This window comes from Brachyhypopomus gauderio, chromosome 10 (genome assembly GCF_052324685.1).
Source record: "Brachyhypopomus gauderio isolate BG-103 chromosome 10, BGAUD_0.2, whole genome shotgun sequence".
Lineage (NCBI taxonomy): Eukaryota > Metazoa > Chordata > Actinopteri > Gymnotiformes > Hypopomidae > Brachyhypopomus > Brachyhypopomus gauderio.
Window position 1 is genome coordinate 1,394,751 of NC_135220.1, and position 21,729 is coordinate 1,416,479.

The following is a 21,729-nucleotide window of genomic DNA, read 5'->3' on the forward strand; positions in this document are numbered from 1 at the left end:
ACACATCTTTATTAGGGGGTTAGTTGTAGGAGAGGGCATGTGTGCACATCTCTCTCACCCCTGTCCCCTACCTCCTCCTCTGTCTTCTGTCCTCCTGTCAATTCTGCTTAGTCTGCTCCTTCGCTTCACACACACACACACACACACACATACACACACACACACACACACACTCACATTCACTAGCACCAAACACAATAAAACAAAGTTACTATAATACACACTCATACACACCAACAATCACACCTATGCTCAACCCACACACACACGTATACATACACCCCTACTCCCAACGCACACGTGTATAAACACACTCCTCCCCCAACACACACACACATATACACAAGTCTGCAGTGCCTCAGGGTGCCTCTGCAACCCGGTAGGGACGCTGACCCAAGACAGAACAAATTAAGGTCACAGCAGGCGCTGGACAGCTCGTGAAACCCGAGTAAGATCAGCTCTCTACCGCCCCCTGGTCTGCCGTAAGCCACACGCCACGACTCATCCGGGTCTTCCGCAGAGCTGCTGGGACGCCCTCAGGAGTCATTTATATAATCCCTGAAATCCCTTTAGAGGCCAAAATGACCCTTGTTCTTAGCCTGACGATGAAAGTAGACGAGTGTGTTCGCGTGTGAAGGGCAGGGAATGAGGATGATGAGGGACCCGTGTGACTTGCGGTGCTAGAGAGCTCTCTTAGCCCCCCATTTGGTATCGGCCGCAGCTGAGAGGGAGCAGGAGAGGACCTCAGCCCTTGACGGGCTCGGATCAGAGTGACTCATCCGGTCCTTTTGTGCAGCACGGCTTGTTCTCCTCAGCCTCCGAGTCCTCCGTTCTGGTGCCGAGTTGCTATTCATCCAGTTCATCACCCAAAGTTTCGAGTGCCTGAGCCGCCTCGTGTTTTTTTCCGGCCACCCCGCGGGGATCGCAGCACTGAAGTCTCTTCCCCTTTTTCCACTCGCAGCCCCGTTACCTTTGACCTTGATCGTGCTCCAGGGGTCACAGCTCCCCAAACGCCCACACTGCAGGTGGACCTTTGCAGACAGACCTTCCTTCAAGGGTGCTATCGGATTTTGCCTGCGTCTGCACGGTGGTGTAATGCATAGCCGTGGGGAGCGTGACCTTCCCAGCACAGAGACACTGAGAGAGAGAACTGGGAAGTAAACACCCCACACGGCAGGATCCGGTGTGCAGAACGGCACACTTAGACATGCGGACGTCTCCCTCGGTCTCCCGCCTCGTAGAGGAGCTCAGACCGAGCACAGAAACCCTGCTGCAGCGTCTCGCGTCTACGCTCCGACGCCGTTTTAATCCCGTGACGTTTGCCCGTACAAGACTGTTTTGGGAGAAGAGCACATGCTTATCAAAGATGAATCCACTCCTGGGGGGGGGGAGGGTCTGGTGTAACGGGGGGTCTGGTGTAACGGGGGGGGGGGGGTCTGGTGGGAGGGGATGTGCTCCATGGGTTCGGTGTTTAACGAGGTGTTCTCTCACTCGGGGAGATTTCCATCAGATCTCATCATCAGAGCAGTGTGCACAGGTGCGGTCCCCCCCCCCCCAACCCCCCCCCCCCCCCCCCACCCCCACCTTCAGCCCACCAGACCAATGACTTCTCAAATTGCCTCTTTTCAGCCATGTGCTCTCTCTATCTCTTCCTTTTCTCTGCCTTTTTCTTTTTTTATTACTACTATTGATGTATCATCCCTTTCTCAAGCTCCTTATTATTTTTCCTTTCAGATTTCTCTCTTATTCTGTCTCTCTCTCACTCGTTCACTCTGTCTATATCTCCCCCCCCCCCCCCCCCCCAATTTTGTCAGAAACAATCAGTGGATTTTCCAACTGCCCAGTACTGCCGCAGTCACAATTGTGGGTAGAGGTAGGGTGGAGGTTGGGGAGAGAGAATGCACAAAAGAGAGAGAGAGAGCGAGAGAGAGAGAGAGGAGGAGGAGGAGCGGAGAGGCAGATGAAGGTCTGATGAAAGGGAGAGCTCGAGCTGAAAAAGGGGGCTGTTATGATTTGAAATCCCTTTTCCCAAAGTGTCACATCTGTCCTGGCTGCTGGCCCTGTGTTGTAATGACAGCGGCACAGAACCGTTTCTGTCGCTGAGCGTGCGAACGCGCCGAGCGTCTCCGGCTTCTCGCCTGCCGGCCTCCCGGTGCTTCTCCCGCTTCCCCTGGGAGGCGGGTCGTGTCGGCGCCGGCGGGAAGGCGTGTCTGCAACGTAGCGGCGAGTTGACGCTGCGGTCCGGCTGTGCGTCCTGCCCAGTCACCGAGACCTCCCAGATGTGCCTCAAATAAAGACGTGCATGTTTGGCTTGGGCTTTTTTATTGTTTGTTTGTTTCTTTCCTTGCTGCAGAGAGGCATCTCAAAATAGCACTGGGATAGAGGGAGATGAGAGCAACAGAGAGAGAGAGAGAGAGAGGGAGGGAGGGAGAGAGGGAGAGGTGGGGGAAGAGAGCTGCTTCTAGTCACAGACTCAGAAGAAGCAGCCCAGCATCTTCTGGATCAGTAGACACGTTGCCCATATGTGTCACTGGTGGCCAGAGATACACATTGATATTCATTGAATTAGAAACTCTGACTTCTCCGGTTGGTTCGGGCTGGATGGTGACGAATATGTACTTAAAGGATAATTGTAGCAGATAAACTGGCCCCTTGGACATGCTCACTGATTTAAATTGAGGGGACTTTTAAAGAATATTAATACTGATAGATCTTTGAGAACTTTTAAATAAGCTTCCCAGGCAGGGCATGTGCACTGATGTCACGGTGTTGAGAAGCAGTAATGCCCCTCGTGACTTTTGTGCCATGCAACACCAATCACAGCAGACGGATCAGTAACGGCACACATAACGGCACGCCCGCTCCAGCAGCCTTCTGTGAAGAGCAGGACAGTGTTGCCTCAGTGCCACTGACCTCCACGTCCTTCAGGGCAGACTGCAGATGATCATGGCAGCTATTTCTACTAATTCCCCCCCTGATCAGCGAAGGCTGCCCTGGGCAGGTGTTCAGGACCAGAGCCCTCACGACATGATAAAATGAGAACGATGTGGTTCCCTTGCTTTAATCCACATGAACTGTATTGACTCGTTGATTTCATAGTTGGCTGAGGAGTGAGAGAGAGAGAGAGAGAGAGAGGGAGGGAGGGAGAGAGAGAGAGGAAAGGGAGGGGAGGGAGGGAGGGAGGGAGGGATGCTGGCTTGTTCTCTGGTCGGTGCATTTGGCATGGTGCGAAGACCCCTTCAGTTATCACCTATTAATCTCCCATCAAGGACTGGAGCAAGGGCATCTGGGATAGCATGGGGAGAGAAACCCTACCGACTGGATGCAGAGGAGAGACTGTTAATGTTGGGAGGTTTGTACATTCAGGGCGCTGGTGGTATAGATCTCCTCACTGCTGGGTAGATTTCATCACCGCTGGATAGATCTCCTCACTGCTGGATAGATCTCCTCACCGCTGGGTAGATCTCCTCACTGCTGGGTAGATTTCATCACCGCTGGATAGATCTCCTCACTGCTGGATAGATCTCCTCACCGCTGGGTAGATCTCCTCACCGCTGGGTAGATCTCCTCACCGCTGGGTAGATCTCCTCACTGCTGGGTAGATCTCCTCACTGCTGGGTAGATTAGATCTCATCACTGCTGGGTAGATCACCTCACCGCTGGGTAGATTAGATCTCCTCACCGCTGGGTAGATCTCCTCACCGCTGGGTAGATCTCCTCACCGCTGGGTAGATTAGATCTCCTCACCGCTGGGTAGATCTCCTCACTGCTGGGTAGATCTCCTCACTGCTGGGTAGATTAGATCTCATCACTGCTGGGTAGATCTCCTCACCGCTGGGTAGATTAGATCTCCTCACCGCTGGGTAGATCTCCTCACCGCTGGGTAGATCTCCTCACTGCTGGGTAGATTATATCTCATCACTGCTGGGTAGATCTCCTCACCGCTGGGTAGATTAGATCTCATCACCGCTGGGTAGATTAGATCTCCTCACTGCTGGATAGATCTCCTCACTGCTGGGTAGATTTCCTCACCGCTGGGTAGATCTCCTCACTGCTGGATAGATCTCCTCACTGCTGGGTAGATCTCCTCACTGCTGGATAGATCTCCTCACTGCTGGGTAGATCTCCTCACCGCTGGGTAGATCTCCTCACTGCTGGATAGATCTCCTCACTGCTGGGTAGATTAGATCTCCTGACTGCTGGATAGAGCTCCTCACTGCTGGGTAGATCTCCTCACTGCTGGGTAGATTAGATCTCCTCACCGCTGGATAGATCTCCTCACCGCTGGGTAGATCTCCTCACTGCTGGATAGATCTCCTCACTGCTGGATAGATCTCCTCACTGCTGGATAGATCTCCTCACCGCTGGATAGATCTCCTCACCGCTGGGTAGATCTCCTCAATGCTGAGTGGATCTCGTCACCGCTGGATAGATCTCCTCACCGCTGGATAGATCTCCTCACTGCTGGGTAGATCTCCTCACTGCCATCTCATGTACCTCTTCTTTTTCCCAGCTATGCCCACAATTAGCAATTGACAAGTAATAATCAAGTCATCCCAGATCATCTGAGTGTCACGTTAGCTCTTCCTATATTAGTATTTTCCCCAGTACTTCAACGGTCCACCCAAAACACCCAATAGCTTCTCCTTTGTCTCTCTAATTGTGTGTGAATGTACTGGAGAATTTGAAAGGTGTCTGCAGTTACACACTGGCCCTGGGGGAGAGCTCACCCCAGATTGTTCCCAGATAACTCCCTGTCCAGGCTGGGCTCCACTGACCACACCGGCCTGCACAAGGACAAACGAGTGGGACTGCGTGGGTCTCGGGGAGCCTGGCTGGCCCGTACCGAGCTGGAATGCATGGTGTCCTTTCACCGTGCTCAGGGTGGCCCCGACCCGACGGCAGTGCTCAGGCACAGATGAACATGGCCGTGTCTCATAACTCCATTATCAGGAGTCATGAAGAGACGGTGTGAGAGGGAGTGGAGGGAGGCGGAAGAATGGAGATTGAGAGGAAGAGGGAGAGAGGGAGGGAGGGAGAGAGAGAGAGGGAGGGAGGGAGAGAGAGAGGGAGGGCGGGAGAGCTGATTCGGGATGCAAGGCACGTGGAGACGGCGTAACCATGACTTCTGCTGCTCTCTTCTGGAGTACTGTTTGCTCAATCATCATTTACTACAGAGAGAAAGAGCGTGAAAAAGAGGGAGAAGGCATGAACAAAAGGGGGAAAGAGAGAGAGAGGGATAGAGAGAGAAAGGAATAAAGGGACAAAGGCATAGGGAGAATGGGAGAGATGAAGAGAGGGACAGGGACATAGAGAGATAGAGACTGAGCAAGGGAAAGAGAGAATGAGATGGAGAGAGACAGGGAGGGAGAATGTGAGAGACGGAGAGAAAGAGATGGGGGGGTCATTTCTGCAGGAAGGAGGAAGTGAGAGAGTCTGAACACAAAGAGCGAGAGGGAGAAAACCGCTCCAGATACACAGGCAGGATGGGAGCAGTACTGCAGAGCTGACGCAGAGAGCCAGGTGTGTGTGTGTGTGTGTGTGTGTGTGTGTGTGTGTGTGTGTGTGTGTGTGTGTGTGTGTGTGTGTGTGTGTGTGTGCGCGCGGAAGATTGTGTGTGTGTGTGTGTGTGTGTGTGTGTGTGTGTGTGTGTGTGTCTATAAGCACACACTATTCATCAGGAGAGGTGTCTGGTTCACTGGGTCTGCTGTGCTCTAGTGGGTCCAGGCTTTGTAACTGCAGTAATCTCCTCTTGGTTCACACCATACATAACCTCTCTGATGGATAGTTTAGCCTGCCTGCTCTGTAGCTGGTGTGTGTGGGTGTGTGTGTGTGTGGGTGGGTGGGTGGGTTAGGTGTATACGTTGTTTTCTGTTGGGCATTGCTGTATAGTATAGTATAGTCCACAGCACACCATAACGGCACACAAAAGATTACTCACCACAGGAGGCTTTTCTTACTGGAGGGGAATGGACATACATCCCACCTACCCACACACACACACACACACACACACACACACACACACACACACACACAAGCCCTGGTAAAATTCCTCTGTTTGTGCTTTTCCAAACTGTGACTGAGCGTGCTCCTCTGTCTCCAGTGTGGAGGAACTCAGATGATATCTCCATATCTCCTACCAGGCAGCAGGTCACAGCCGATGCAGCGGGGGGAGCAGTGCACTAAATGAAATCTAAATCATAATAACAATAAGGAAATCATAATTTCACTGCAGCTCCACCCACCACCACCTCAAAGTCCTCGAGTCCCCACTGCTGTCATGAAGGACTAGCAGAAGAGAAGAGAAGGATGCAGAGGGCACGAGAACAAGACATCAGAGAAGAGGGGAGGAGGGGGGAGGAGAGAAGAGAAGAGGAGAGGAGAGGGGAGGAGAGGAGAGGGGAGGAGAGGGGAGGAGAGGGGAGGAGAGGGGAGGAGAGGAGAGGAGAGGAGAGGGGAGGAGAGGAGAGGGGAGGAGAGGAGGGGAGGAGATAGCAGAGGAGAAATATGTGTGCAAAGGGACTGAATGGAAGCCAAAGTGAGCAGTTGAGACGATGCCCCCCCCCCCCCCCCCCACATCTCTCCCCAACCTCCTCTCTCCCGCAGAGCACAGGGTCAAATGCACGGCTTACGTAAGAGTGTGACAGCATGCATTTCTAAAAGGAGTACATGAAGTGGAGAGAGAGAGGTTCGTCTCACCTGTACGCTTCTGCGTGTGTGTGTGGCAAACCCAAGGTTAAAACCAAACGGCGTGGGGGCCAGCCGTGTGTCTGTGGGGAGGTGTGTGTGGAGCGGGTTTATTTATAGAGCACCCCCCCCCCAACGCGTCTGTCAAGAGCGGGGTGTCCCAACGGAGGTGAGAGGAACGCTCACGGCTCACGTGTGCTGCTCGTGAAAGCACCACTGGCCTTGGGTGCGTGAGACACGTTTGCTCGGCGTGAGCTCTGCAGAAGGACACGTGTGCCCTTACTGACTCCTTTAGGCAGCCTTCACTTTGTGTTTTTAAACTAGTCGAGCTCACTTGCTCTCTCACTTCATCTCTCTCTCTCTCTCTCTCTCTCTCTCTCTCTGTTTCTCTAATGAATGCTAAGCAACTGTTCAACAGCATATTTTATAAACAGGCAGTGTGAGAGTCTCAGGCGTCGTCACCGTTTCTCTTTCAGTGGGAGTGAGACTACCTTTGTCTCTCCAGGAGTGCAGAGTTTTCTTTTACGGTTTTGCTGACAATTCAGTGTTCTGATGATCTCTTTTATATCATTCTGCTTAACAAATGGCACGATACGTATCTACACAAAAGAGGAACTTGATACCCTCATCTTTTGCAAGATGCTCTATTTATAAAACTGGCCTGTCATTTGTGGTCCTACACCAAGGACAAGTGGCATAGTGCACTTAGAGAGATTGGACTCAAGCTAACGACACACACACACACACACACACACACAGTCTGGGCTCGTTTCAAGAAGCTACATATTAATAAAAAACACACAGCCACTCCAGATGTATTAACTTGTCAGATTTGGACAAACAGCCCCTTGACTTTGCTTACTGTGCAGTTACTGTTTTCTCTTTCCTCACAGGGACGCTATTGACCACTGAAGCTTCCATGAACTACATATAAAATGAGTTCGGGAGGGGGGGGGGGGGGGGGGGGTCGTTTCACTGGTGGCCCTAACCATTATCTGTGGAGGAATCTCACCCCTCCCCCTGACGAATTTGGGCTAATCCAGCCATTTGTGATGAGTGATAGGGTTTCATACCTGAGGGCGGGCGGCTTTCTAAAAGCGGGTGGGAAAGAAAGGACGGCCATTGTTTTGTCTGGGCGTGCACTCCTGACTTTCAGAAGTTAAGGGGAGGGGTTGAGGGGGAGGACAGGGGTGGGGGGGGGGGGTGAGGCCTGCGGGCGGATCTCGGGACAGGTGGAGGAAGGGGGTGAGGGAGTGGCTTCGTTCGGGAGCACCAGTCAAAGGTGGAATGTCTCTGTGTCTTTTGTGTTGGGTGGAACGGGAAAGCCGGGCCTTGCTAGAGGACAGTAGATCTCCAGCCAGACTGCTCCAGTCTCCTGTTTCACCCCCCCCCCACCCCTCACCCCACCCGCCATTCACTCTCTTCTGGAGACCACGGACTCCTTCCACGGGCTGCAGAAGGTTTGTGGGCCCTCCGCTCCATCTCTGCATCCTGCAGCAGTGTGTCTGTCAGATATGCCCGACAGCCTAGGAACACGGCCAAGAACCCATCATCTTATTCTGCCAATCCTGCAGCCAATCACAGAGCGTTTACAAACTAAAAGAAGGAACAGTGGGGGGAGGAGGACATTTTTCTTAAAAAGCGCCACGCTGGATAAGTTCAGGCGGGTGTTTGCCTGGTGTGTGGAGGAAGAGGAGAGGAAGAGGAGCAAGGTTAATGAAGCGTAATTAAAAGATCTGCGGCGTGCGCTCACAGCTCTCCAGCACGTGTGTGGATCCATGGCCTCTCCTCCAGCAGCTACACTGTGGCACGAGCACAATGAAGACATTCACTGTAATAGATACGGGCACCTTGCAGCAATGAAATATCAGCCAGGTGCGGTGTGTGTGGGTTTGTGTGTGTGTGTGCTGCGCACATAATGTTACCTGGACATACGGGAATTATTACAGGGGCAGGTACGCCTGTGTCTGCCTTTGAGTTCAGAAAGATTCTCCAGTTGCAATATATATATTCTCTGAATAACACTACAGAGATGTTTTTAGATATCTTAGTCCTGCTGGAGTCATTTAACTTGACCTAATAAATCTAATGCTGTTACTGTTACTTTAATGTTAACCCGGCCAATTCTTCCATTTCTAAATCTACCAATGAAATAAAAGGTTTCATATCTGTTTAAACTTATACTACCACGACTAGTGACATTGTAAATGGTGTATGATTTGGCTTGACAGTGGTGTCTGTAAGTCAGTAAGTGTTCTAACAAAAGGGTCGTTGTTAAATCTGCACGTTGACATCAGTGCATGTCTCTTGATTCTCTCGTGTCACTGCTTGTCTGTATGTATTTACTCTATACAGGATGCAAACGTTGCTCCCTGCTGAGATTAGATCAGGATCACACGTGGATCTTGGGCTTCAGAAGCTCAGCTGCAGTTGTTTTGATGTAGTGCCATGTTACGGTGTCCCTCCGTACGGGCTACACCCGCGGATCGGAGGGGATTCGAGGCTGTGTGTCGGAAGATGGAGGAACACCTCCTTGGCGGTGCTTGGCCGTTCGGTTTTGGGGAGATGGAGGTGGTTTGGGGAGATGGAGGTGGTGGGGTGGAGATGGAGGTGGTGGGGTGGAGATGGAGGTGGTTTGGGGAGGTGGAGGTGGTGGGGTGGAGATGGAGGTGGTGGGGGTGGAGGACGGCTCGTTCTGCCAGGGTTGTGTGTGGAGTGGGTTGGCGGGCTCAGACAGGCCTCCACCGTGTGGGAGCCACCTGCAAACTTCCCTTAACGTCTGCTGTAGCTTAAAGCTCAAAGGGGCTTCCTGACGCCTTCATGCAGGTGGGCTGGGGGCAATCGTTTTGGCCTCCGGCTCTGGAGACAGAGCTTCTCCACCAAAAGAGACAGGCCAGTAATTAACTTCCCGCAGCCTGGATTCACCTTCTCACCAGATCGAGCCTGGATCCTTTTAGAGGCTTTTGGACTCGCGTGTGTTATTATCTCTCCAGGGTGTCATTACACACTCCATGATTTCATCTGACCACGTCTAGGTGTTTGCAGATGGCAGTCTGCAAGCAGGTTGCGTGTGTGTGCGCTGCTGTGTTTGACCGGGTGATGAAACTGGGGGAGGTTAGGCCCGTTGATGATGATACTGGGGGAGGTCAGGCCCGTTCAGTAATTGATCCGCACAATGTTTTGCAGAGATGTTCTTGCTGTCTCCGCTTTCGCGTCTGTGCGACTCGGATTTCGGCTGACGAGGGGGCCATCACGCGCCTGTGTGTCAGCCTGCGTTCCCAAACCCTGTTTATTTGCACCCCCCCCCCTCTTAGCTCTTGTGCAGTGAACGTGAGAGTGAACACAAGCTTATTTAACGCACCTTTGATTGACTATAGTCCAATGGCCGCCAAAGGATTTTGAACTGAACCGCCGTCCCAGTTTTCCTGCACAAATCAAAACCCAGCGTGTAATTCAGCAGCCAGCCGGTCGAGATTAAACGGCGAAATTACAGCTTTAAATTCTTTAAATTACGTTAAGGCCACGGTGATGCCACATCTTCTTCAGGCATATAATTTGTGGTGGCATTTTAAATCACAGGTCTGTCGGCCAGTGCACGCACATGGTTTTTTTTTTTCTTCATCTCCCTCTTTTGCTCACACACAGGCATGCACGCATGCCCGCACACACGGCAGAAATACTGTACGCAAGCATGCGGGAGTGCTAAAGTCTGACGTGTCCGGACTCATTCTGACTGTCTTAAAACCGAGCTTAAGGACTTGCAAACTGTCCTCAGCTGTTGGCCGGAGTGGCGGCTGCACAATAAGCTCCTCCCCCCCAGGCGTGGACTTGTGACTAACAAGGAGGGAACTGTTCACAGAAGCTGCAGGCATCGTCCACCTTCAGTGGCAGACCGTGACATGGGCCTTCAGGCACTGAAGCGCTCACAGTCCAAGCAGATCTGTTGAAAGATTATGAAAGATTATATCTTTCTAAAACAAAATATGTATATATTTTAGCATTACACATATCAGGGAAGGAAAGCCTGTGGGGTAGAACTGGGAAAACAAATTAATGATGCGTGACTAAAAATGGTAATCTCAAGGACCAACTGCAGTAAGTTTGTTGTGTCCAGGCACGGGAAAGTTACAGTAGCACCCCCTTGTGGACAAAAGTGTCTTTACGTCTTTACTGCGTCGTAGTTGTAAATGATAAATGACGTGTAGCTTTTCTTTACAATCGATAATATCTTTAGGTCGCGAAACATCCTGGAAATGTCACCTGATTTTAGAATTGGGAAGTATATTATAAATAAATGTGAGCTATTTTTGCCTAGAAAAATCAAATAACTATAGATTACAATGAAAGATTTTTGTTCTGACCTTTTCTTGTGTGGACTAACCATTTAGATGAAGTCCTTATAGTTACACAGTACAACACCCTTTATCCAAATATCGTTCCGGAATTCAAGAAACTTTAGATGAGCGTTACACTGTCATGTAGCTTCTAATCCTCTTATCCTAAGTACTACTTGCAGATTTGAAATGACTGCTTAGAGTGTTGGCTTGAATTATGGGGGAGCTTTGTGGTAGAAATGAGGGACAGAAATGGCATTGAAAAGCCACACTCAAAAATGAACATTCCTTCTTTAAATAGAATCCCCCACTTATACACATGCAGGAAAATGGAATCTACCCAAATAACTAAAAATCTATCTAATAAATACTATTAATAATAAAAACTAGAATAATAATGGCTTTACTATTTCAAAATGCATTCTTTTTTCTTTTTGTTATTTTATATATATATTTATATAAATATTTATATATTATTATAATTTTTTTACAATTATAAAAACACAGAAGCTAGACATGCCTTCACAACCTGGACTCATTTTAAGCACGTTTGTCATTGTCATTGTCATTGAAAGCTAACGCAATGTCAAGGCCTTGAAAGGAAAATGTGGTGTTTTTGCAGTGAGACCGATGCGTTCCGTTTGTTCGTGATTTTTTATTTATTTTTTGGCTTTTATTTTCAGTTTTAAACATTCACTTCTTGGGAATGTGTACAATTCCTGCAAAACTTGCGAAGTACAAATAAAATACCCTTTACTTCAGCACGGTTACTCACACCAGCAATCGTCATCCAGCCGCCAGACTATCAAGCAAACCAGCAAAATGACATCAGCCTCCGTTATTACTCGTAATGGACAATAATATTTCTTGGAGCTGGCCCTGAAGCTGTGCTAAGCACGGCTCTCGCTCCCAGACTATTATGCTAATTAAATGTACATCTTAAATGAAGAGCTCTCTCCTCAGTCCTGGCATGGCTGTCATGCCCTGGCAGTGAGATGCTCCCATGTTGTTGACCCAGACTCCTATAGCAGAAGCGCCGCAATGCACAACAGTGCAGCATCTAACGACAATATCATGTCCGGCGGTTCTGGTTAAGTGCATGGTGCGCGTGCGTGTGCGCGCGCGCGGTTGATTAGCACGGTATATTGGGTTGGCAGGCAGGTAAAGGTTCAGCCTCTCGGCAGATGACGGCGGAATGCAAAGTGCAGCAATGCCGCCTGCCTGCTAATTAGAAGTAAACTGGCTAAACGAAGCCATTTCTGCAGCCCTGGTCACAGCTGAGCTCGAGCGACGCAGACCCAGCGGGCGCGTGCCCCGGGAGGGCGCGGCCTCGTGTCAGCACCTTAAGTTGGACCAGTTGGACACTTCATTCGAGTCCACTGTTCAGAAAGGACAGGAGCAAGGAGAAATGGCTGACTTGGTGAAGGAGATTAGATGCTAATAAAGAGCAGCTTTAGTACAAAGATCAGTAAATTAATCAGTCGTAAGTATCTGGAGGCTAACGTTTAAACGCCATTGGACGTTCCTGCATGACCCATCTACAAATGTGCAGATTTAATCCCCTTTTTTTTACACCAATCATTAAATATTCAGTATACCAAGAAACCACACAAAGCAAAACCGTGCCATGCCTGAAATAACAGTGAATAGAAGAGATGAAGCGTCCCGCATTAAGACGTCGTTAAGAATAGCACGGCTCCAAGCCTCATCCTTTAATAATTGAGCTGTCAGGAGAGACAGCCTTTGACAGAGTGATGCCAACGTGTTCCTTCCCCTCTGTGGCTGCCTCCCCCCACATGCTGCCCCCCCCCCCCACACACGCTGCCCCCCCACACATGCTGCCTCCCCACACACGCTGTCCTCCACACATGCTGCCTCCCCACACACGCTGCCTCCCCACACACGCTGCCCCCCCCCACACACACACGCTGCATCCCCACACACATGCTGCCCCCCACACACGCTGCCCCCCCACACATGCTGCCTCCCCACACACGCTGTCCCCCACACATACTGCCTCCCCACACACGCTGACCCCCTCCCCACACACGCTGCCTCCCCACACACGCTGCCCCCCCCACACACACACGCTGCCTCCCCACACACATGCTGCCCCCACACACGCTGCCCCCCACACACGCTGCCCCCCCCCCACACACACACGCTCCCTCCCCACACACGCTGCCTCCCCACACACTGCCCCCCCACACACGCTGCCTCCCCACACACGCTGCCTCCCCACACACGCTGCCTCCCTCCCCACACACGCTGCCCCCCTCCCCACACATGCTGCCTCCCCACACACACACACGCTGCCTCCCCACACATGCTGCCTCCCTCCCCACACACGCTGCCTCCCCACACACGCTGCCCCCCCCACACACACTGCCCCCACACACGCTGCCCCCCCCACACACACACGCTCCCTCCCCACACACGCTGCCTCCCCACACACTGCCCCCCCCACACACGCTGCCTCCCCCACACACGCTGCCTCCCCACACACGCTGCCACCCTCCCCACACACACTGCCTCCCCACACACGCTGCCTCCCTCCCCCACACACGCTGCCCCCCTCCCCACACATGCTGCCTCCCCACACACACACACGCTGCCTCCCCACACATGCTGCCTCCCTCCCCACACACGCTGCCCCCCCCACACACGCTGCCTCCCCACACACGCTGCCCCCCCACACACACTGCCCCCCACACACGCTGCCCCCCCCCCACACACACACACACTCCCTCCCCACACACGCTGCCTCCCCACACACTGCCCCCCCTCCCCACACGCTGCCTCCCCACACACGCTGCCTCCCCACACACGCTCCACGCGTGGCCGTTCACACTGCTCACACTAGCTGTGCGCCACGTGGCGGGTGCCCTACGTTTCTCCTGCAGCCGTCACGCGCAGCTTCGCTGGATTTTATTCGCCCCCCGTTTCGGACGTTGCACCGAGGAGGCTTGGCCCGCATTCCGGCTCCGAGATGTTCTCCTCCGACGATGTAAGCATGCATAGAAATGTTCTCAATCACGTTTTCCCACCAAGTCCGTCAGGATTTTTTTTCTCCCAAACAGTGGCAGGCATCCATTGGCTGACGTAATGCTCAATATGGTTGCACTGCATTAATCTTTAATATGGGTGATGAGTCATACTAAAATAATTTAGATTAGATGCACGAGGCAGTGAGGGGAATGTGTCCATCTGTCTCACTCTTGTCATTGACTTCAGTCATTCTTTCTGAACCCAGAGTGCTTGTGTCTGGTGTGAAGGAAGTTGGCAGACCACTGATTGGCCAGGAGGGCAGTGGCTCTTCTCCAGAACTTTATTGTGACAAATGTGCATCTGAGCAGAGATTCCCTCTGATCTCAGCTCGCGCTCAGGTGGACGGCCATGTGCTGCTCACCTTCGCGTGTGTGTGTTGGTCGGGCACAGCCCTGGCTAACGCCCCCTGGTTCCACTGGGCTCACGCTAATACTGCAGCATCTACAGGACAGGTGCCCAGTGAGACCCTCTGGAGGACTCTGCTGGGGACTGTGTTCTCTCTTTCTCCCCCCTTTCTCATTCCCCACCTCCCCCTGTCTCTTTCTCATTGTGTCTCACAATCTTTAACTCTTTCTCATTTGGCACAGACTCTGTGCTGTTAACCTGTCTGTTTGTGTGAACCTAGCAGACATCTTCTCATCCTCCTCCACTTTGTGCTCATCCCTTTAGATTTAGAAAAACTTCCCAACTAATGGCATAGAGCTATGGAAATGTGTGTGTGTTTGCGTCTGCCTGTATTATAGGCCTTTACTCCTAAACAACCTCAGAAATCTCATCATTTTTCTCAGCTGCAGTCTTTGACTTTCTTAACCTGATGATGATTTGATGCTTATCTCCACCATGTGTGTCCGTCTCATCTCCCTGCCGGTTCACTCTGCAAACACGCAGGCTGGTGTGCGAATGGTGAAGACGGCAGCTCAGAAACAAGACTGCCTGTCACAGGCATTAGTGGGATGGAGAGGGTCCATCTGTGGCTCCATTTATCAGAGCCAAACAGACCCGGAATTAGTGACATTTGGTGAATTGCATTCTCATGGCTTTGATCTGCTCATGGCCCTCTGTCTAGCTTCAAACCACCAGCACCTCCCCCATGCTGCACAACACACACACACACACACACACACACACACACACACACACACACACACACACACACACACACACACACACACACACACTGCACAGTCGACCCTGAGGATTCTCACCCAACCCAACTCCAGAACTCCAGGTCCCTTTTTCTGGCTGCTGTTCATTCGCACGTGGTTGCTCGCTGGTGTGCTCTCTCTTTCTCTCTTTCTCTTTCTCTGTCTCTATTTCACCCCTTCTTTCAACCCCCCAGCCTCTGGGCTATCTGCGGTCTGTTTAAGAGCCATGATTATGGCTTCCGCGTGTGTTGCAGGATTCCTGGCATGTCATGAGCGCTTAACGACTTCCAATCCTTCACTCCGCCCGGGCCCCCCACCAGGCAGCCGTGTCCGTCACTCGCCCGTGCCACCACAGCCCACGATCGGGTTGCCGGGGTCCATGTCGGGTGCGGGAGCAGATTACGTGGAGGACCGTAGCAACATACAGCTCCCTGGCCCAGTGGGGGTTTGATGAGGCAGTTAAGACTGCAGTATTATCATCAAGGCAGTTTGTCCATCATCAGAGGATCTGATGTGAGCTGCTGTGTCTAATCAACACTCTTGTCTTTGTTGATATCTAAACCTCGGAGCACAACCAGCTGTATTTCTGATTGTGCGTTGTGTATGTATATATTTTTTGCTCTTACTGCATGTAGTAGTAATGAACCCTAATCCCCCACACACTGTGTGACTGAGCCAGTGTGCTCATACACATGCCTGTAGTTGTTCACGAGCGCATACTTGACATATATCTTTTGTATCTATTGGTCTGTCTTTGATTTTGGTTTTGAATGCCTTTATTTTCATCACGTAATTATAACGAAATTAAATGGCAGCCCTTGATGGCGCAGGAGAGGAAAGATAGAAGAATAGAAAGAAAAGAAGAATAGAATAATACACGAATTAGGAAAAAAGTAATATTGCAAATTACAGAAATTGCACATTGTGTCCTACAAAGTGTAAAAAGTATACAAATATAAAAAACAAGTTTGAAATCTTTTTTAATGCAGTGTAAAAAAGACCAGCTTGAAGGTTGTTCAGTGAAACAATGGCCCCTGGGTGAAAACTTCGGTTTGTTCTTGATTTAATGGACCTGTAGCGCCATCCAGAGGGCAACAGGTCGTGGCAGGTGTGATGAGGCTTTAAGAATGTCCTAGGCTCTGCTGAGACAGTGAGAGATATAAATGTCCTCAAGGGGGGGGGGAGTGGGCAGTGGAATTGACCCTCTGGAGTGCTCTCCTCTCCCCTGAGTATCGGCTTGTGAATGGCTCGTGTGTAGTTTAGCACATCCGCGGTTTCTCAGCCAAGTTGCTCTTTCTGAGGATCCTCAGGAGATACAGTCACTGCTGGGTATTCTTCACGCTTTTGTTAGTCCAAGAAAGTTTTTCCAACTGTGTCTACTCTATACCCAGGAACCTGAAATCAGAGACCATGTCTACACAATCCCCATTAATGCGAGATGTGGTCAAGATCAGTCAGTCAAAGTCCTTCATCCAATGACGGGTAGGTTGCGAAAGTACTGAATACCCCTGAATGACATACTGAATCATCTTGTAGACTGATTTATCATCTCTGATGCCTCTTCTGACCTTGGCTTTGGTAGCAATATACTGTGCTCCATCCCCAGACCTGATGGCATTGTTCTTGGTCCTTAATTAGGGTTTGGACCTCCTTTGTCACCCGGTGCCTCTGAGTGGGATAGACCTGGAGATACTTGTCACCGAATGTGTGTTGTGTCCAAATATGATTACGAATATAGAAAATGATTTACAGAATGTCTCAGAACATGGAGGCAGCAGAATACAGAGGTCTATTCTTCCACATTCAAAAATATCCCCATTTGTACTTGCAAAGCAATATGGCAGATAAGAGGATGTACCCTCCGGCCATGTCTTTATGATGGGTTGAACTGTTTTAGTGAGCGGACGTATGCCGGAGAGCAGGGAGATAGTCCTGGTGTTCTTTGGCCATTCTTCATATTTAAATATACTTTGTACAGTTCATTTATTTTTGCTGTTATCACATTTAATGTGGTGCTCAAATGTATGAAGTGCTACTCTTAAATCAGCATGCTTGAAGTCTCCAGCTCTAATGTGAACCGCTTCAGGCGTTCGGGGTGAGTGGATATGACATTATGTTGGTGAGCAACATCTATACAAACATCAGATTGGTCAGACTGACCTTAATGACGAAACACAAGGGCAGACCTGAGGCAGGTCTGCTGGGTAAGTCTGTCGCAGTCTTGCATTTTGTGAGTGTTTGTAAGTATAGGAAGCAGTTTAGGTCTGCCTTAATAAAAGTAGTCTGTTGCATTTGTTGTTATGTTTACATGGGGAAATGTAGGAAATTTTCAACACTGATTATTTTCCAGAGCCTCGATAACTTTGTTTTCAAAGGCCAGCAGAGCAAACATCGCTTGAACTGTTTTAGCCCGTTGTGCTGCGACTGTAGGACTTCACCTGTTTTAAAGAGGGCTCTACACACCAGCTGATGCTGCATGGATTGTTACAGCTAAAGACATCGTCTCGTACAGCTGCTGTATTTTATTATCTGACTCCATGTCTTTAAAAAACACTAATAAATCACTCTAACACCCCCCCCCCCCCCCCCCCCCCCCCTTGCCCTGAAGGTCAACATCTGAGTATAGGGCTCGGAGTTCAGATTTCATTCAAAATGCATCAAAGAAACAGTCATAACTTTTAAGCAAGTTTTGGAATGCCTCCTTGAATTGATTAGTTCAAGAAAGCGTATTTGTGCCAAACTGGAAAAGGCGCTGAGAAATCTGCTCATTAAGGTTGTCCAAGACGTTCATGTCCAGACTTCTGTAGTGCCCCTGGGGGTGCTGCCATGGTGACGTCGCGGAGACGCCATGGTGAAGCTTCTGCTTCTGCTCATTTTCACGATCCGATGCAAAATTTGCTGCATTTGCATGCGGAGTTTCAAAAGCCTCCTCTGACCTCCTCTCCTCTGCAAAAACAAGATGACTTTTAATTCTGTTGGCAATCCACAGCCTTCTGCTGCACAATGCCAAGCATTAAGTCAGTTTCTGAGAAGATTTATTCATATGTATTCGGCAAACAAACTCAGAATCCTACAGTGATGGAGCCATTGACAGCCTCGGGTGTGTCCTCCTGTACCGTGGTCTCATACTATGGTCGAATCCTTTCACAAGTTTATAGGAGCTCATCGCAGTTGTCTATGGGCATTTCAGAACATTCCGCAGTCTCAAGAAAGGCCATCCTCTTAGTCCTTAGTCGGTTCAGTGGAGTGTGCTGCAAAATACACTTGGGATTCAGGCAAGCATTTCGCCCCCTGGGATGACATAGTAGAACAGTACATAAACATTTTGTAACTTGCTTGAGGTTCATTCAGAGAGTATACCATGACAGCCCCAAGTTTTTCCTCTGCGATTGTAGCCCCGCATGTGTTCATTTAAAAGATCAAAGACGGACTGGGCATCTTGCCCTTCTGAAACATCAAACACTCCCAACAAATCACTCCAGAACTCGGCCTACAGTATCTACATAATGAACTACCCAAGACGCTCGTGCATGACATGACATGTCAGCTGTCTCCTCTACTTGCCGTGTAAAAAGAAGAGCAGTTTGAACTTTGTCTTTCATTTCATCAAGAACGGTGGCTGTTATGGCAAAAAATGAAATAATTCTGACAAAATGTGGCATCATCAAGTCATCATCATACTGGCTAACATTTCAGTTATTTCTCCGGAGTTCTCCTTGTTTGCGGATTCACTATTTTTACTTTAGTTGAACGTATCAGACGGACGCCGAAACGTGGCGTTTTGTTACGCTGTCACATTATTGTGTTTGCTTTGGCCACGCCTCCCCCAGGTGGTGTGTGCTGTACGCCCCTCTCGCCCCCCGAGGCTTACGTAGCCTGTTCTACGTTTATGACCGTTTGTCTGTCATTGTACGTCACGCTGGCTTCTTGTGCTGTGTAGATAGTGCACTTTTATCATCTGTTTAATTAAACACTTCTGTTGGAGCATCTGCTTCCTTGACTAAATGATCTTCGCCCGTAGCAGATAGCAGTGGTATCTTTTGGAATTTTAGCGAGCGGAATTTGTTATTAAAATGACCCTAAATTGTGTACACACACACATTATTGGGCTCTGCTTTTACAAAGGCTGCGTAGCGAAGGCTGTATAGCTGGTCATGGTTGCGCGGCAATGAATGACGTCACTCCCCCCCCCCCCAATATGATATGTAAAGATCTTCAAAATGAAGTACATAAGGTTCCCAGAGAAACTGGACTTTTCACACAGTTCCTGGAGGACCTCTGTCCAAAACCATCCTGTTTCTCGGAAAACCTTGTGTCCTTCACTACAGTATTGAAAATGTATACGTGTGAGTGCTCAAATATACATGATGTCTATATTGTGTATGTCTGTGTACATAACAATATACATGTGCAGCTTTCTGTGTGGATGTGATTTACTGTGAGATCTAGAGAGCTGGGTCCCGAAAGGGTGCTTTAATTTAATGAGGTAATTACACACCAGGGCAAGGAAGCAGCCAGGACCTGATTTATATATTTTGGCTGTGGTGCACTGTCACCACACACACTATGACTCTAAAAACTGCAAGGACAACTGCACCCGCAGCCTGACACACACACACACACACACACACACACACACACACACACACACACACACACATCCCTCCCTTCACAAGTCCACTGCTTCAGCTCCCTCTTTTTTCTGTCTCTTCATTTTCTTCTCCCCCCATATCTATCTCTCTCTCTCTCTCTCTCTCTCTCTCTCTCTCATTTTCTTTCTCCACACTCTCTCGTACCTCTTCAATGATTGTCACCATTTCCAGGCTGTCATGACAGCGGACAGAAGGCACTGCCATACCCCCCCCCCCCCCCCCCCCCCGGATGAGCGGGGCGCGGGGCGGGCCATGCCAGTGCCGCAGTGGGGGCCGTGGCCACAGCAGCAGTGTCCAGAGGGCAGCGTGCCAGAACACCCACTCCCAGTACAAAGCTGCCTGGGCTGTGATCTGGGTTTAGGACAAAGGTCACCTGGGTGCATGAGGGAGTCATGACTAGCACCAGCGGAGAGAAATGTCTGACATCTCATTTTTTAGTCATGGGGGTATAGACAACACTGGTACTCTGACTCCCTGTCCCACCAACTCCTGTATTTCTCTTGCTGTATCTCTGTCTCTCCCTTCTCTCTCTCTCTCTCTCTCTCTCTCCTCCTCTCTCTCTCTCTCTCTCTCTCTCCTCTCTCTCTCTCTCTCTGCCTATATATTTTTCTCTGACTTGCTCTTTCTTTGTACAGTGCCTTGCTGTTGTGAAGTGTCAAGTTACTGACACAGTGGCCTGTGTGGGCATGAGTCCTTCTAACCAAAATGACCCTTCCCTGAACACACACACACACACACGTACACACACACACATACACACAGACACACACACACCACTTCTCCTGTCCTATCTGTCCTCTGTTCTCCATTATTCTCCTCTTCTCTCTTCTCCTTTTTCCTCTCCTCTCTTCACTCCACATGCATCCTGACAGCTATACACAGTGACAGCAGCCGAGTCTTCCACCGTCCGCCCTGCGAGGTCTCTGGTGGAGAAGCCCATCTGAACACCACACAGCCCAATCAGGAAGGAGGAGACGGTTGACGAGCAATCTCAAAAGAGAAACTGAAAAGGGCAAAAAAAAAAGGGGGGGGGGGGGTGTGAGATTACGAAGAACCCTGAGAGAGAAACCCGAAGAGTTTTCGAGACGGAGATAGACAGAGAAAGCGGAACAGCTGGAAAGGGTTGGAGACTTAAGACTGCGGCGCTAGAGGCGAAGAAAAACCTGTCTGTGAAAATTAAGCAGCTTTAAAACGACTGTCAAAGCAGCACTCTGCCGAGAGGCTCCTTTCATAGACCTCTCTACAAGGTCGCGCTGGCAGCCAGGGGATAAGGGGAGAGGAAGATGAAGGAGGGGGAGCAGGATGAAGGAAGGGGGGTGGCAGGGACAGAGGATGAGCGAGAGAGTTTCATAACACGGAGTTCCATCAGAACACCTTCCAGCGTCTTCATTAGTCCTGTCTGTCCAGACCTGCCCAGAGATGATTGATTGTTTTCTCCGCTGTTGTGACATGTAACCCCTTTTTCCTCTGTTTGTCTACAGGAAGTATCAACCGAACAGGGGCGGTCCCCACCTTTCTGAGGACCCCTACAGTGATCCAGCCCTCATCTGGACATGAAGACCTTCCTCCAGTTCCCCATGGAGACAGCCCCGCCCCACAGCGTTGGGCTCTTCCACAATTTCAACACGGTGAGCTTTAACACCCCCCCACCACACACATTTGGGCTCTTCCACAACATCAGCTTGTCCAGTGGAGCGCTTATCAAAAGAGCTGGTCTCAAGAGATTCAGTCTCCATGCACAACCAGGCCTCCCTCCACACCACATCACACAGACACAGCTTACAGGTAGAAACAGATGCCATGTAAACCCCTAAATTGTATCATTAAAGGGAACACCTGCCAGCTCTGGAATAATGCCGC

At 50.3% G+C, this 21,729-nt stretch overlaps 1 protein-coding gene across 1 annotated transcript in view; it reads left to right on the top strand.

The window, feature by feature from the left end:
- Nucleotides 1–1,207: 1,207 nt before the first annotated feature.
- The window catches only part of znf385a (zinc finger protein 385A), a 37,260-nt gene continuing 16,738 nt past the window's right edge, over nt 1,208–21,729 (top strand). Inside the window, 7 exon segments of the mRNA XM_077020781.1 lie at nt 1,208–1,325; nt 2,035–2,217; nt 13,928–14,031; nt 14,300–14,531; nt 15,472–15,630; nt 21,351–21,415; nt 21,417–21,497. Of these exon segments, the coding sequence (XP_076876896.1) occupies nt 1,208–1,325; nt 2,035–2,217; nt 13,928–14,031; nt 14,300–14,531; nt 15,472–15,630; nt 21,351–21,415; nt 21,417–21,497 (942 nt within the window).